Here is a 16,589-nt window from a genome sequence, read left to right as displayed (position 1 = left end):
AGCGAGCCGCCCCGAGAGCCGCGCTGACCCGCCGCCAGCAGGGACGGACGCCCGCCCGCCGCCGCCGCCCGGCCGCTATGGATCTATTCGACTTTTTCAGGGACTGGGACTTGGAGCAGCAGTGGTAGGTGTTGATTTTCGCCTTATCCTTTGCTACGCAGGTCCCCTGGCTGGCGCTGGGCTTTTCGTCTTTGTTACGGGGAGCCGGGACCGTGGTGGGGGCGCCCCGAACGCCCTCCCACTTGCTCTCGGCCACCTCTGGCCCCGGCCGCCGAGACTCTTCGGTCGGTTGCCGGGTGGGGGGAAGTGGGGACAGAGGGAGGGATGCGGATCCCAAAAGCCTCGCTTGGCTCTCCAAGTCCAAAGAGTTGCATTTGGCCCAAATCGGATCCGGTGCCACGGGGGCTGAGCCGCACTACCATCCTCCGGGATGTTCTCCCGGAACGCTGGCAGGGCTGGCTTCCCAGCGCACCGGATGCTGCCCGCCCGAAATGCCTCAACTTTCCAGGTGCCCACCGCCGGGGGCTGGTCGCGGGGGACAGGCAGCGGCAAGGTGCCACTGATTGCCCTCTGCTTCCTTGGCGGCCACCGCCCCCGCCGCCGCCACCTCTTTCCCCGCGCGGCGCGGCGCGCACACCTTCTGTTCCACCCGCTCAACCCAAGTTCCCCGCACTCCGGCGCTGAGCTGCAGCTTCGGGGGCCACCGCGCGGGGACCTCGGGCCCGGGCCGACTTTGGCGTTTGGCTTTAAGACTGAGGGCTTTTGAAGTTGGCCCCTGAAGTCTGCTGCTCCGACGTCAGTGCACGTTTAATTACCGGCTGGACCCCCAGCCGCCCCCCACTGGGAGGCAGCCGCAGGTTTTTGTAATGGGCACCCAGCTCGGATTCAAAGGTTTAGTCCGCTCTTTCTCAAATACTGTAAACTTGTCGCTGAGCGGTTTTTGAAAAGATGGTGCAGAGGTGACTGGAGAGCCGGAAAGTTGTTACTCTGCGTGATGTGCGTGCGCGTGTGCATAAATAGTGATATACATACCTATTAACTTTTTTAAAAACTTCACCTTCTGCCACAAACATTATCATTGTTAATTTGTCACAACATTTTAACGTATCGATTTCCCCCCCACAGTCTATGAATTGGATGGGGGGAGGGCGCGGCGGCAGCGACTTCCAGTTGCACTCTTGGATATTGCCTTTTTAAATGTAGTTAGAATAATGTAGTACCGACTGATCCTGCGAAACCTTTTGCAATGTTAAACTACTAGCAGCCGTTGGCTATGAATGCTGTGTATTTTTACAAGGTTTTCCCTTGCTGATGTGATATTTTAGGCAATTTCCTTCTTTAGAAAAGGGTCATACGCTTAGCCAATAGCTTCATTATGCCAATCATGACTCCTTTAGTTGCAAATCCAAGATAATCAGAATTTAAAGACATTTTATTTTATAGCAATTCTGGATAAATCCTTGAAGCCACAAGTTACACTGTATCACTATTAATCTGTAAGGCATTTTTGATACCATGCAGGCTTTTATCAGTTCTGCAGAAAAGCATTATGTTACAATTTTTTAATAACCATACTGTTATTTAAAAGTAAAGATCACATTAAAATTACTGCTCAATTAAATATTATGCTCCTGCACACAGCCGTTGCTCTGCTTCACTAATTTATTTTGCAGACAACTGATAACCACAGCATTATTATTTGCATACAATTTGCCTAATATATGGTGTGGGTAACATCATTAACTTAACAGACATTGTTATAATTGATTTCGTGGGTGTAGTTCAAATGTTAAACATATAGAAGGTATTAGGTGTTTAAAAACGTGTTTATGATATTATTTGAATTTCAATTTACTCTTACACACATGCAGTTGCATATTTAAAGGAGATGGGCCCTTTTAGATTTGATTGCTTTTTGCAGAAAGATACGCCCCTCCCCCCCTTTGGAGACTGTCTTTTCTTATATGGAGGAAAGTGCAAAGCCTTTTTTCCTCCAGATCCCTAACTATTCCACATCAGTTAAAAAAATGCGGACTTGGACGCTCCGAGGATATTGTGTGAAATACTGATGACTTCGTATAACACATGTGCATAAATAAGCCGGCTTTCTCCCTCCGTGCACATGTTCCTGGAAAATTTCTCCTCACTGTTTGATTGTGAGGGGCAAGCTTCCTTGTGCATCTGTGTTTGTAAACATTTGTGATGCAGTCATGCATCTGTGTTTTGTACACCCCCACAGAGAAAAGGAACATAAATGTGACAATAGTGGATGAACTAAAAAGCTGGATAATGCCTTGAATGAAAATCTGTACCTTTCCAAACTCTCTTTGGACATCCAGAGCATGCCAATCACATGTTCATTATATGTTTACTTCCCCTCCCGGGGAGTGAGTAGCTGCTTAGAGTGATGGCATCTACCGCCCCCGCCTGCCCCAACCCCCCAAGAGGTCTAAGGAGGGAAAGGGCGCCAGCCAAGTTTAGGATCTCATTTATATTGGACCTTTTCTCAACATTCACTTGTGAAAGAGAAAGCTCTGAGCTATCTCTACTGCAACCCTAGATGTCTGGCAATAAATGGATCAGGCCAGCTAAAAAACAAACTCATTTTCCTAGACTCAATGAAGAAAGACTTTACATACACAGGCATATGCGTTATTTGCAAACACTTGCCTATAGTAAACAAAAAGTGCGTGCCCATTTATAAACACGCACATTTGTCAGCGTGAATGCAAATGGAAAGGATGGGGCATGAATGACGCTGCAGTGTGCGTCTGTGCTGTATCTGGGAGGGCTCAGTGCCTAACGGAACATATCCCTGGATTTCACACACTGCAAGAATATCTTAACGGATCATTCTCTGGACTCGATTAAAGGGCCAAAGCTCAAGTTCTTTAAGATTCCTGGATGAGTGAGCAATGTTCACCTGAGTCTGAATTTAATATGAACCATTCTGTGAAAGAAGAGGAAGGCGCAGATGTCTGTCTGTGCACACCAAAGACACCACTTGCTCTTTCAAAACGAAAAAAAGATAAGGAAACAAAATCAAATTGTATTGTTTAAACCACTCCATAGACTTGCTTGTGTAACCCAGTAAATGAATTCTTGAGGTGTCCGGAGATCAGGTGGCTAGATTTGGACTTGTTTACCAGCAATGGGGATGTCATGAATCCTCATTTAAGGGGGCAAAAGCAAAATCAGAGTGTCTACAAAGTGCACAACATTTCAGTTCTGTAAGCAGCCTCCCCCCCCCCCACCCCCAGATTGATCAGGCGTTGCTTTGTGACAGACCAAGGTCCTTTGTGGGGATGCTTATCTTCTTTTTATTATTAAAAAAGAAGGAAAGAAAGAGAAGGGAGGAAAGAAGGAAAGGCAGATACAGAAAGGGGCACATTCTTAAAAATAAAAAAGTGAAGAGAAAACCACCATGATAGCAAAATCAAAATGTTAAAAAGCCTAGTGAAAATCATAGTTAAGCCATTGTGACAGTGGCCGACTTCCCACTGCAAAGGACGGCATCAGTTGTTTGTAGTTTTTAAGTGATGTCTCACAAGTAGCCTAATTAGAGGCGAGCTTGCAAACGGGCAGTCATACAGGAAGAGACTCAAACTCACTAAACTGTTATATAAATAGAAAGTTCAAAGGTCTGTGTGGGGCTGTCAAGGCTGGGAAGGGGCCATGTGCGGGCCAGGCTTCTCCTCCTGGGTGAAGGCAGCCCCGGGGCCTGCCCCAGCAGTCCACACTTTCCCCAGTTTCCCTCGACCTTGCTGGGGGCGGGGACCCTGCCTTCGAGACAAAAGTGAACTGTTTCAGCTCCAGCCGCGCATGGCCCGTGCACTGCAGCAAGCCGGCTGCCTCCGCCTGCTCTGTGCGCACAGGTCTTCGAGGCCTCCTTAGTTGCAGTCCTCCGGAAGAGTGGAACTGGCCTGCTTATGGATGGGAAGCTGTGGCAGAGAGAGAACACAACCTTCGCCAACCTGGGGGTAGTAGGAATGTGGAGGCGGTGGGGCAGGATCCTGTTTTAACTAAGGCCTACAGGTTGCCAGGATTTCTCATTCTCTACCTCCATCCATTTATCTTTCTCCCTTCCCCTCTGTTTGTCTTCCACAGACAGTCTGTGGTCTGTTTTCTTTGCTAGTACAGTATGCATTCTGCAGTGTGTTTGAGCACTCATTCTGCAAACCATTTGGGATTGAGTTTCTTAAGGGGTATATAGGGAGGAGATACTCAAGGCTGTGAAATTAGCGAGTGATAAGGTCTCCTCCAAAACCCCCCAAACAATAAAAGCGATCTCTGTAAATCGTAAAAGGCACGTCTATTGGACAAGGAGGAAAATTATCTCATGTTAGAAATCAGTTTAATGATACATGAATTGTTTTGCTAATGATTCAGTCAAGCATTTAACAACTTTAAAATATACAGATCAAGATTGAAAATGACTGCCTCAAAAATGAATCTGTCATTATAGACATAAACGAGATTCCAAACATTTAAGCATTTTGTAGATGGATAAAAATTATATTGTATTTAAACATGCTAATTATTGTTGAATAGAAATGGCTTTAATGTGCTGAACCTTTATTTCATGCCCATTATTCTTAGCTAAGACTATTTCTTGCATGCAGAATTTGCACATATTTAACATAATTTCAAAATCGTAAAAGTCCAGTAAAATGGCCATCTCTGGAACAGTCTAGAAGCTGTAGCCCTGCGAGCTTATAGCTGTAGGTCATACCTCAAAGAGGGAAACTGCTGTGTACTCGATTAGTCTGTCATGTAGACAAAACAATTGGTACAGTGACTGCATTTTTCACTTTTAATTTTATCTTTCCTTTTCTGATTGCTGTGGGATAAAGAAAGAGATTTAAAAAACTTGTTTACTGATAATGGAAAGAAATGTATTGCTGATTAGAGAACTCAAGACCACAACTTGGAGAAACGTTTTTGAGAGGGGTGTGTGTGTGTGTGTGTGTGTGTGTGTGTTTCACCTGTGTGTGGTAGAATGCAAGTTCATCGTTGCTAATATTATTTGAGTATTCACTCTGTGCCTCAAGCTTTGGACTAAATGCTTTAAATACTCAATCTCACTTAATCCTTCAGACAGCTTTATGAGATAGGATCTGCTATGATCTCTATTTTACACGTGAAGTGGTGGAATCACTAGCTCCTCGGTGATGCAATGCAGGTTCCAGCCTAGACGGAGCTGACCCAGAGCCTGCACCATCCACAGCTGACATTTTGTCTGAGCCTTTCTAACATGTGGGATTCTTTCCCCTGTGTCATCTCATTCAGTCGCTCTGAAGTAGAATGTGCAGGGGTTATTCCCATTTTACAGATGATCAAACAGGGCTGGAGAGGTCGTTTGTCTCACCTGAGTTCCCACAGCCTGTTTAGTACCAGAGCTAGGTCAGAAATCCACATCTCCCAATTTCCTGATCAGGTGCCTTTCCGTGGACCTCTTCGCCTGTTATTTACTGTTACTGTGTGTTACTGTTACTGTGTGGGCTCGAGCATCTAGCTCTCACTGAAACAGATTGGATCGTGTATATTACACTTGTGAAAAAAAAAATCTGTGGGGTTACCATGTAATTGACTAGCCTTGGAACTCGCTCTTCCCTTTTAATTAAAAAAGGAGCAATTTATATACTGATACAATCTCTTAACACTTCTTTTATGGATCCCCATTTAATGAAAACGTGTGAATGGCAAATTATAAAAAAAAAAGAGGTAAAACTCGAGTCCTTGAGAACTGTCCACTTAAATTTGAATACCCTAATTTTGAAGATTTGATCCTTAAACATAAAGAAGACCACAGTGTTTCTCTCGTTGATTTGAGACCTCAAAGGTGGGAATAGGAGGTGGATAACATTTCTTTCCAAAGCTTTGTAACTTACACATTAGTCTTTTGATTTGATCCTCACAATAACGTTGTGGGTTTGTCAGCACTGGTATTATTAGCTTGATTTTGTAGAGGAGAAAACTGAAGTTCAGAGAGGTTAAGTGACTTGCCTAAGTTTACACAGTAAGAGGATGGTCTTCGGATTTGTGTTTATTGCTCTATCACTGTGTCGCCACTGTTGCATTAAGACGTTTATGTTTAAATGTCCACATTGTGTCCAAGGGAATGGTGTATCACCTTTCCTGTTATGGTGCTCAGTAAACATCTGTTGATTGATGTTAGAGCCCCATCAGCTCAAAGAGCGTTCTATGCAAATACTTGTATCTTTGAAAGATAGTTGCTCAGTAATCCTGGTGCTAATGCTGGCCCACTGCCTGTTTGATAGTGTTTTAATTGTAATTTTTTGAAAGTCTCTCAGCCAGTCTGGGCCCTTGCAGAAAGTAACAAGAACGAACAATGGTTACAAAAGACGCTTAAAAGGAAAAGGCAAAATTAGAACCCGTGTTATTTATTGATATGACTTTAAAAATACAGTTTCTATGTATTCTAAGATATGCTTAGAATTGAAAAAACCCAACTTTGGAGACATAGGCGGACGGGAGTTAATGGGCTGGTATTGAGTCTCAATCCGTACGGAGGACGTTAAAGAAGAATGTGTGACAAAAATCTGAAGAAGAATTGAATAGTCGGAGGGTTGGGAATTCTTCCAGCTTTTCTTGAGTTTCAGCCTTTATGACTTGTATTTCATCATGAGGAGGCTGTTTTTCTACTTAACTGTAGCAGATCCACGCCGTAAATTATCATGACTGTTAAACAAAGGTCCAGCACTAGGTTCCTCTAATGTAAAACTTTTATGTTGCACTTTAATGAAATTTTATATGCATGTTCAAAGCAAGGCACACTTTATACCGTGGAGAGGGTGACGCTCTGAATTGTTGAATTTATTTTAAAGTAAATCTTTTCGATGACCTTAGCTGCTAACATCCACCTACTTACTGAGCTGAGAAAAATTATCTGAGTGCTTAAATAAAATGGTGTGATGGAAGCAGGGCTGACAATAGCAGTACAGCTAGAGTCTGATTTTGATTATGGATTGCTTAGTTCATGGAATACTATTTCTTTATATACCTGTGCATTTTACTTCATTTGAAAAAGAAAATCAACCAGTGATTTAAAGTAATCTTTGATTTGGTTCTTCAAAAGGCCTGTGCTGGTATATGAAGGTTTAAAAGCCACACATTGGGAAATAAGCTTAGGAAACAGGTTTTGTTTTCATTAAAAATTCAGAATCACTCACCTGTTTATTTTCTTCAATGTTCCTTTTGCTGGAAAAAAAGGAAAAGAAAAACCACATTACTTCCATCCTATAAAGAATGGTTTGTCTTGTTAGATTTCCAAATAATAGTTCTCTGCATTGTCTGCCATCTTCAGAGAAAGCCAGATCTCAGCTGCAGATACTGGTTCACTTCGTGGCCTTGATTAAACCCTATTCCTGGAATCTGAATTTTGTGATTTGTAGGTAACATATCTCCTGGAAATAGCACTGAAATGTTTTCTTTTTATATGAATAAAAATAAAACCCTGCTTATCTTGCAGTGGTGCTAAAATTGCAACCTTAGCTTTAACAATCATTGGAAGAAGAAGTTTCTTAGGAGTCTGGTGTCTTCTTGGTCTTTGGGTCTCTAGTATGATTTGATCAAAGCAACTGACCAGAAGGAGCGTGTTATGAGGCCAATTTAGCCTTCTGACTGTGGCAGTATGTACATGCCCACCTAACTATCTGGTGAAGAATGAAAAATGCAATCACAGAGGCTTTATTTCTCCCCCCAGGATGTTGGTCAACTAATTTTTTTAATAAATTAATTTTCCAAAGGAACTGGTTGTTTTCCTGCCAGGTCGGCACAGCCACAGTAACTAAATTAAATTCCAATGTGATGGATGTTTCTGATGAAGTGCCATGGAATCATGGAGAGGTCTCATCAATTAGCCATTATTTATTTGCTGGCAGAAGGCTTGGCTCTGGTGTGTAGACATTAATCAATTCCTCAAACCTAGTGTTTCAAAACTGGAGGGCCCTTCCAGATCATCTGGGCCCGCCTGCTCATTGTACAGATGAGGAGACTGAGGCCCAGGGACATACAGTAAGTGACAAAGCTGGATCAGGAGCCCTTGTGCCTTGGGTCAGTGTTCATCAGCTCTATCAAGAACTGTTTTTATTGCGTACCTACTCTGTGCCCAACACTTTGCTAGGCAGTCACTTTTAGGGGGAGATGAAAGGAATGTGAGAGATGACCTCTGGCCCCACTGACTTGACATTGGAATGTAGAACCATGGATGTAAGTAAGATAGGAATTCAGGGAGAGAGAGAATGTGAGCTAGGGTAGGAGAAGCAGTCCTCATCAAGGCCCATGAAACTCTTTTAGTACTATTAGCACAGTCCGGAGTGAAATTTGGTTGCTTAGAAGACCAGCAGCGGCCAACACTCAATATTAAACAATCGCCTTTGGGCCCCGAGTTATCTGGTTTGACAGTAGCTCACATTCATCACATAATTGCTGAAGTCCTGTTTTGCCGTGTGAATGGGATATTCTCATTAACACTGAACACCATTTGCGGAGGGACAACCACAAAACGCTTGACAACTATTTTGACTGTCTGGATTGTGGAAATATTTATGTAAGCATTCTTCAAAGAAAGACCAAATGAAAATTTGTTTTCCTGAATCACTTGAAACAAATGTTTGTAAATTGCCAAATTGCTGGCAAAATAGCTATTTTCAAAAAAAGTGTGTATCATGGCTCTTAAGATGTACCCAAATATATCTCTTCTTTTGTTCTTTGTCCTTCAAAAGAAATAATTTGCTCATTTGTCTGGATGGTGTGTACTGATATTTTGCCTTTTGCATTACTTTTTCCTGAAGAGTGAGTTGGTGCCTTGGTACTGTCTGGTTGGTGTTGACATCTGTGTTTATCGTTAATTGTTTGGCCATCAGATAATTCTCATCTGGCTATCTCATCCTTCAAATCTCAGCTTTGTCTCTGGGAAGCCACTAGCTACAATCCTCCTGCCCTCTCTCTCCCCCAAACTCACATACTCCTTCCTTGTCAAGTTAGACGCCTCTCCTCTGTGCCCCCACACTGCCCTGAACATCCTTCCAATGCACTTGTTTTGAGGGATGGGAACATGTCTTTTATGTCTGTATTCCTAGTGTCTGGCCCAGAGTAATAGCCTGGTGCAGCCAATTCAGAGTGCGGCGTCATTCATTTATTCAGTTCGTTCAGGTGCTGTGCTAGGTCTTCAAAATATTAAGTCTAGGTGGGAAGCCACAGTAATAATAATAAAACTGAAAATAATAATTAGAGCTGACATTTCCTATGTGACAGGCTCTGATTTGTGTTATCTGATTTCCTTATTTTACAGGGCAGGAAACCTGGGACAGAGGGGTTCAGCGACTTGCACAAGGTCCCACAGATAGTAAGTTGCAGAGCTGAAATTAACGCACAGGCCTTGCGAGTCCTTAGCTGCTCTGCTAACCCATGATGATACCCTGGGAGAGATGCTACCGTAGTGGCAAGACCTGCCTGCTGTGGGGCTCTGCTATGGCCTTTCTTACTCATCTTTAGTATTTAGGAATCAGCGTTGGGTTTAAGTCCATAACCAAATATGAGGTGTAACTCACCCAATATCTACTCTGACAAGAGACACACGATTCTGCTTCTCTTTAGTGTAAGCACCAGATTCGGTGCTTGGGAGGAAGGTACATTGGTCTGTAAACCTTGGCTTTACTCAGACTTGACAAGAACATGAACTCAATGAGAGTAGAGATTTTTGGGGGGTTATTATTTACTGCTACATCTGCAGTGCTTAGAACAGGGGCACACAGTAGGTGCTCAATTACTTTTTGTTGACTGAATGGATGGATTGATATACAGTAACCTGCTTAATGCTTTGCATGATCAAATTTGTGAAGAGAGACTTCAGAGGGGCAAGAATGAGGTCTAAGAGAAGAACGAAAGTCACAATGGTCAGACAGGTAGGTACGTTGCCTTAGCTTCAATAGATATGTTCCTGAAATAGCATGCTTGTAAAAATTTTATGAATTAAATGCTCTATGTGTGTCTCTTGCTTGCCAGGAATCGTGTGGAGAATTCTCTGTTGATGAGAAGCATCTCTCCCAAACAGCCCTAAGCTTATCAGATTTGTGATTTTAGAGTTTTCCCTATAACATTTTCTTGTCGTGAGGTATACCTGCATTTAGTATCCACAACAATGCTGTAAGGGGCATTGCGCTGACTTTCAAAAAAAGGTGTCCTAGCTTGCAGCCATCACTGGAGTGAGGCTTTCATCTTGTAAATGTCGGGGTTACTCGCCTTCAACATTTGCTCAATATTTTTCTCCACACTTCTATGGCATTGTCTCCTCTGAGCAAGATGCCTTGGTTTTTTTGGTTTTTTTCTTTCTTTTCTTCTTCTTTTTTTTAATACTTCCTGCTTTGGAGGCTAACCTAGGATTTGGGTTTCCTAACATATATATTTTAGACTGAACACATTTTCTATTTATGCCTCTGGAGGGTTCAAATACAATTTCATCCCAAGGACGTGTAGCAAAGTTTCCATATGTGTTGATTTTTGAAACTCTGTAAGATAGTTCGATAGTTGGGGGAAGAGAACTAGCATCTGCACAGCGTTATGTCACATGCTTTACACGCTTCACCTCATTGAACAGGCACCCCAAAAGACAGCTGTTTTTACCCCTGCCTTCACAGAGTTGGGCATCAGCTATGTAAGATTTGGACATATTAGAGTTTGATGGGCAAATTCAAAGTATTAAAAATAATCTTGGAAAAAACCTCTAAAAGTTATTTTATTGTTTTCACAGTGCAAAATTAAAGATGACCAGTCACAGGTCAAGGAAGATACACATAAAGATAAAAGGTGATGACGAAATCTAGGACATTTTAGTGCAGATAAAACAGCCAGTTAGTTAAATTAACCAGACATTAAGGCACATACGAGGAGGAGAGACAGTAGGTACTTATGGGTCTTTAATAAATTGTCTCATAATAAGAAATGAAATATATTTGAGTATTAAAGATCCACACGAACTCTGATGGACCTTTTAAAAAAGCTAACTATTAAATATTAACTATATCCCTTTTGCTACAATTAAGCATTTTGGCCAATTGTCTTTGAAGTTCTAGAACAGTTGTAAATTTCAACAGTCCCCATATATTCAGACTGCACGTGGTAAGAGTTCCCATCAAGAATGATGTGGACCATGATGGTTGGATTCCTATTAGCATTTTACTCAGAAATTACAATGAAATGCCAATGCACAATCTAATGCCATTGAAAAATGACACCAGCGGCACACTTCTAAACAGTCACAGTTACTCATAGATTTTGAAGAAAAAATAGAAATTTGATGAACCTATTTTGAGAGGTTTGAGAAGTTAAAGTGAATTCTAAATGTAGATTAGTAGCAAATGATGACAGCCCAGCCAGTATTACCTCAGTTGATTAATTTATAAGGATACTGGTCAATGATTTTAACCAACAGCTATGCATAGTAGAATCCTAATGGGATCTGTCTGTTAAAATTACATAAAGTAGGGCATTTGATTTATTTCATAGTTTCTCAAAGCTCAATTTTAACTTCATACAAATAATGCATTAGTCACCCGGGATAAATGACACATTGAATAAAGTTGTGATTTTGTCTGCTTCTCCTAATCTGATTTAGCACAGGATTACATCTGGCTTTGTAGTTTATTCCTATCCTAAACATTTGTAGATAGAGTGGGATCTTTATGTCTCCCGTTTCGTATTTCATTAGATGAGACTGGACCATATAGGCCTTGTCTGGCCTCGGGTTTCTGGGGTGTGTAAGGAAGACTTTCTGGTTGGGGTGTAGTTTTAAGAGCTACTACAGCTACAGTGAGGCAGACGAAAGGGTTTACAAACACTGCCCCTCTTAACACATGATTAACTGGAGATTTCATGTTTGGTTGGTAACCCATTTGAGATTGATTAAATTTTCAGACGTGGAATATGTGTTATTGTAAGTTAATTTAGTAAAATAACACTAAAATCACTAAAATTCACTAAAACAAGGTAAAATGTGAGAGACCACCAAACTTTGCCTTGGGGCCCAACTCCAGCCCACCATCTCCAGTCTTGCCCTTCCCCTTGAGCCTGGGGCTGGGGAGTCTTTTCCTTGGGCCGTGAAGGCTGCAGTGGCTGCACCAGGGTATTGTATCCCTCTGAGCCTTACAGTGTCACCGCAAGTTCAATTTCAGTGTCTGACCTCACTTCCTTGTACACGCTGATCGCCGTTATTGCTGTCTCTCATTAGGTTCATTGCCTTAATGGAAGATGGAAAAGTGAGTTTTCCCAACAGAAAAATCTTGAAATCTGTTTGGCCTGCAATTGCATACCAAAATAAGTAGGGAGGTTTTAAATTCATGGCTGGCTGGAAATACGTGGGTTTATATTTTTAAGATGTAAAAAATATGATTAGTAGAAAGTTCATAGAACTTTGTGGACATCAAATAACTCTTAAAAAGTAAGGTAAATGATGTATGGGGTAAGTTTCCTTAAATTGAACATAATCATAAAGATTCAAGGAAAAGCAATATATTCTGCAAAATTTATGAGTTTTTTTGGGGGGGAGAGTTTGCAAAGCTTCAACCCCCAGTGCATCTGGCCTGGCACATTCCTGTTTGTAATGAGAACCTTATGGGGTGCTGGGCCTCGGTTCTCTCAGGCAAGGCCTGCTCCCCAGGGGTATCATAAATGATACACAAGTCAGAAACTTCATGGCTCATGGCATTTCTCAGAGATGTTTTGGTTAAGCTGCCTCACCCGGCTACAGGGACAGAAGTTGGGAAGAGAGTCTACTCATAAATCTTCACGGAGCTTTAATTAATCAATTATTTTTTGCTGTTGCTCATAGGAATTAGAAGGGGGAAGACGTAACTGAATGAATGTGGCTACATGCCTTCACAGGAGTGGTCCTGGTTCTTGGAGTTAATGGGACTTTGATTACATTTCATAGGCACACATTCATTTAACAACATCAACCAGAAAACCTCGGAGGTGTGAATACCAGTAACAAAAAAGTTGAACATGTAGAGGCAAAAAAAAAAAAAAAAAAAGAAGAAAACGTACAGTGCCAAAGTTAGGGCTGCTTTTCCAGGCATTTTCTTATGTCTCTTATTTGCTTTTATTCCCCACACGCTGTGAAAGTTTGGAATTGACCTCAGTCTCACTTGTGAATTTGGGCCTTACCTTGTAGGATGTATGGGGTGGGGCTGGCTGGTAGGTCAGGAAATGGACATTTGTGAATTCGTGTTTGCTCGAACACGTTCCAGCACCTGGATTTCCTGAACGTAGTTCTGATGTTACTTTATTCTCAAAAGAAAGAGTTCCGGCCATAATGCTGCATTAAAAAAGGCAGGAGGGGAGGTGTGGTGGTTGGGCATGGGAAAATGCCAAGTTGAATTGGCCTGTATAATGTTGATCCTTTAACATGCCACTGCCTCCCCTGTGAATTCGGGCCCCTCTCTCAGTGTGCCCAGAGCTCAGCCGGACTTCAGCAGCCATTGCGGAGAAGCCTGATGTTCCAACTCCACAGCCCTCTGTTCTCTATCACCACTCGTCTGTCGCTATCTTTTGACTTCCTGACATTTATGCCTATAAACGGCTTAGTAGTTACAGTTTTATTCACTTCCTTGGGTAGGTCTAGTAGCATTTAGATAAAGACAGCCTGTTGCATGAGCATCATTTGTCCTTTTTCATTGTCTTCCTTTTAATCATAGCTGTTACAACTGACAAATTTTCAGACTTGTTTACTCTTTCTTAGTGGTCTGGGATACTTACGGCAGCATTTGGAAAAGGGAAAAAACAACACTGCTTTCTGGCAGCCATTGAACTAATTTCTCCTAAAGACTATTTGTGCATTTTGTGGAAGAAATGTTTAAAAGGTCGTAGTGAAGGAGGCAGCCTTGCCTGAATGACTGAGGACATTGGACAAAAGGAAACATTTTTTTAAAGGAAAGATAGCAATTTTTACCTTTCACAAGTTTATTTTGAAAGGATAATAGAGAAATTGCTCTCTTTCCTCACCAGAAAAAAAAGAGGAAATAACATAGTTAGGGGACAGAAGCCTTTAATATCTTGCAAGCTGTTTCAGTGAATTCCAAATTTCAGGTCCCAAACTGTTGTGGCTAATGGAGATTTATGCCCTATCAATTTGAAAAATCCAAGAAGGCATCTTGAATTGAAATTGTCGAATTATTAGACCTTCATTTTCAACGAAATGGAAAGACACTGGGAATTCTAGCTGTTTTCCTTTGGCATGTTCAGCCACTCTTGTTTATATTTCTGGTGTTTAAGAGGGAGACTGACTTTTCCTTCATAGACAGTGGCTGCGGAAGCCTTCCTAGGTGGGAACTGACATTTTGTATGCGTCCATTGCATATTAACACGAGAAGTAAGGCTCTCTCTGAGCCACATTTTTTTCCATAACGATAATCTCCCACTTGAAAACTGAAATGGAAAAATCGTAAAAGCTACAAAAATATAAAAGGAAATATGATCAATTTTCGTGAATCACTGTGAGCTACTGTTAGTGGGTTGCAGACAACTGATGGCTGCAGGGGTGTCAGTTCTCGTGAGACACCCCATCTTCGAGGGGACAGGAGCCACTCTGTCGGCTTCACCGCCACGCCACGGTTGCTTCTGCGTCCCTTGCCAGCAGTTGTGTGGAATCTTAGCACTTCAGACCTTAAGGGGAATCAGAGCTAGGCCAACTCCTGACAGTGCTGAAGCCCTCCCCTCAGCCTCCCGACCAGCGGTTACGCAGCTTCTGCCGGTCCAGAAAAGGTGAGAGGGGAACAAACGACCTCTCAAGACCGCTAATTCCTTCCTCTTTGGACAGTTCTGATAGAAATTCCATTGATGTATGAAAAGGCCTCTCTGGAGCTTCCAGCCCTTGGTTGTAGTTCTGCCCTGGAAGCCACACAGAGTAAGTATAATCTCTTCGGTTTCCGGCAGCCCTCCCTGGGTCTGAGGGCAGCCCTCCTGTGTTCACTGTGTTCTCATTTCTCAGGGCAAAACGTCCCAGCATGTGGATAATTGCCTGGAGAGCCTCACAGCGACCCTGTCTAGATAGGCAGGTGGGAGGCGGCTGTGCCCCGAAGGCTCTAGCTCTATTTTTAGGGCACATAGAGCAGGGAGAGGCCGCTCCGCCTTGTCCGTACGAACTTTTTTAGAAGTTTGGTTGACAAGCAGATCATTGCCAGCCTTTGCCCAGGGAAACCTCCCTCTGGATATCTTCTCCTTTAATTGCCACAATTTGGGAAGCCCAGACGATTGAAAGCCTAACGGGAACTTTCCTAGAAGGAATCAAATAACTAATGTTGAACCCTGGTGCCTCCCGGGAAACTACCTCTCACTGTGGCTGTGTTGGCCTACACTTGGGGGAGATGACAATGACCACCGTATATTGAGCAGCCACTGCACATCAGGCACTCCTTTGTACGCTTTCCACACATAAACTCTGTTAAACCTTCTGGAAAACCTGCGAGGCGGGAGACACATTGGTTACTGCCATTTTTACGATGGGGAGATAGAGGTCCTGAGGAGCCAAGTCACTTGCTGTAGATCACATAGGTAGGTAGGAGCAGAGATTTGAACCCCTGTGCTGTAGCACTGCGCTGTAATCCAGCTCCTTAGAGCCACGTCTTCAGATGTTGCTCCACTCTGGCCACTTCTGAACAAGCTACTGCTTGGATGGCGTGAAAAAACCCTTTGCTTCCTCTGGCTGTGACTATCGCTTCATCTTGCAAGATAGAGATTGGATCTGAATAGCATTCCACTCTGACTCTGCACTCTCCTCGTAGTCTGTACTGAAGCCAAACCTTTGCGATGGCTGGAGTCCTAAGAGTTTTGTCTCTTGAAAAGGGGAATGGACATACATTCATTCATCAGATATATTGTGACTGTCTACCATGGGCACTGGGGATATGGTGGTGGCCATTGCATAAGTGGCCTGAAGTCAGATCATTAAATGCTTAAAGTAGGATAAGAGTTGGGCAAAAGTCCTTTGTTTAAGGTGCCCAAGGTCATCTCTGGAAATCCTTCCATTGCAGGGATTATGGCACTCTTTAATATGACAAAAGCGGATACTCCCTGCCCAGTCCTACTCAGCCTACCCTTCAGTACCACTGCCCTGGTTGATTCATGCAGTAGATTTCTGTGAAGGAGAGCAGCAGGAGAGAGGATTGGCTGGAGCCACTGTAGACCGTTTCCAAAGACACTATTCTGAAAGGGCTTGAGTCATCAATCGTATTTTGATATGCATGGCCCAGGGCGTCTGGCTTTCTTTGTGGCTGCTAGGAGGCTAGGCTGACCCAACACTACCTTGAATCATTTCTTCAGTGTCTAGTAGTACTCATTATTTCCACCTGTTGCATGAGAGTGATCCTAAGTCAAAATCTAGCCCCTACCATATTGCACTGTGTTGTCGATTACTGTAACCTTTCAGTCAGTCTTCAAAAAACCACTTCCTGTACTTCCTGCGCTATTGATGAATTATTGTAAGCCCCTGAATTCATCTGTGCAGTATAGATTCTTTTTGCTAAAGAGACTCTAAATTAGAAAAGATTTTTTTCACACATCGTTGTCACAGC

At 42.7% G+C, this 16,589-nt stretch overlaps 1 protein-coding gene across 1 annotated transcript in view; it reads left to right on the top strand.

The window, feature by feature from the left end:
* Positions 1 to 16,589, top strand: part of LOC124245895 (AF4/FMR2 family member 2-like) — a 180,028-nt gene that overhangs the window by 5,045 nt on the left and 158,394 nt on the right. Inside the window, exon 2 of the mRNA XM_046673714.1 lies at positions 3 to 124. Within this exon, the coding sequence (XP_046529670.1) occupies positions 3 to 124 (122 nt within the window). The remainder of the gene's footprint in view (positions 1 to 2; positions 125 to 16,589) is intronic.

The sequence above is a fragment of the Equus quagga genome, chromosome 10 (assembly GCF_021613505.1).
Source record: "Equus quagga isolate Etosha38 chromosome 10, UCLA_HA_Equagga_1.0, whole genome shotgun sequence".
NCBI lineage: Eukaryota > Metazoa > Chordata > Mammalia > Perissodactyla > Equidae > Equus > Equus quagga.
The sequence above is the reverse complement of the archived record's forward strand: the minus strand, read 5'-3'. Positions and strand labels throughout refer to the sequence as shown.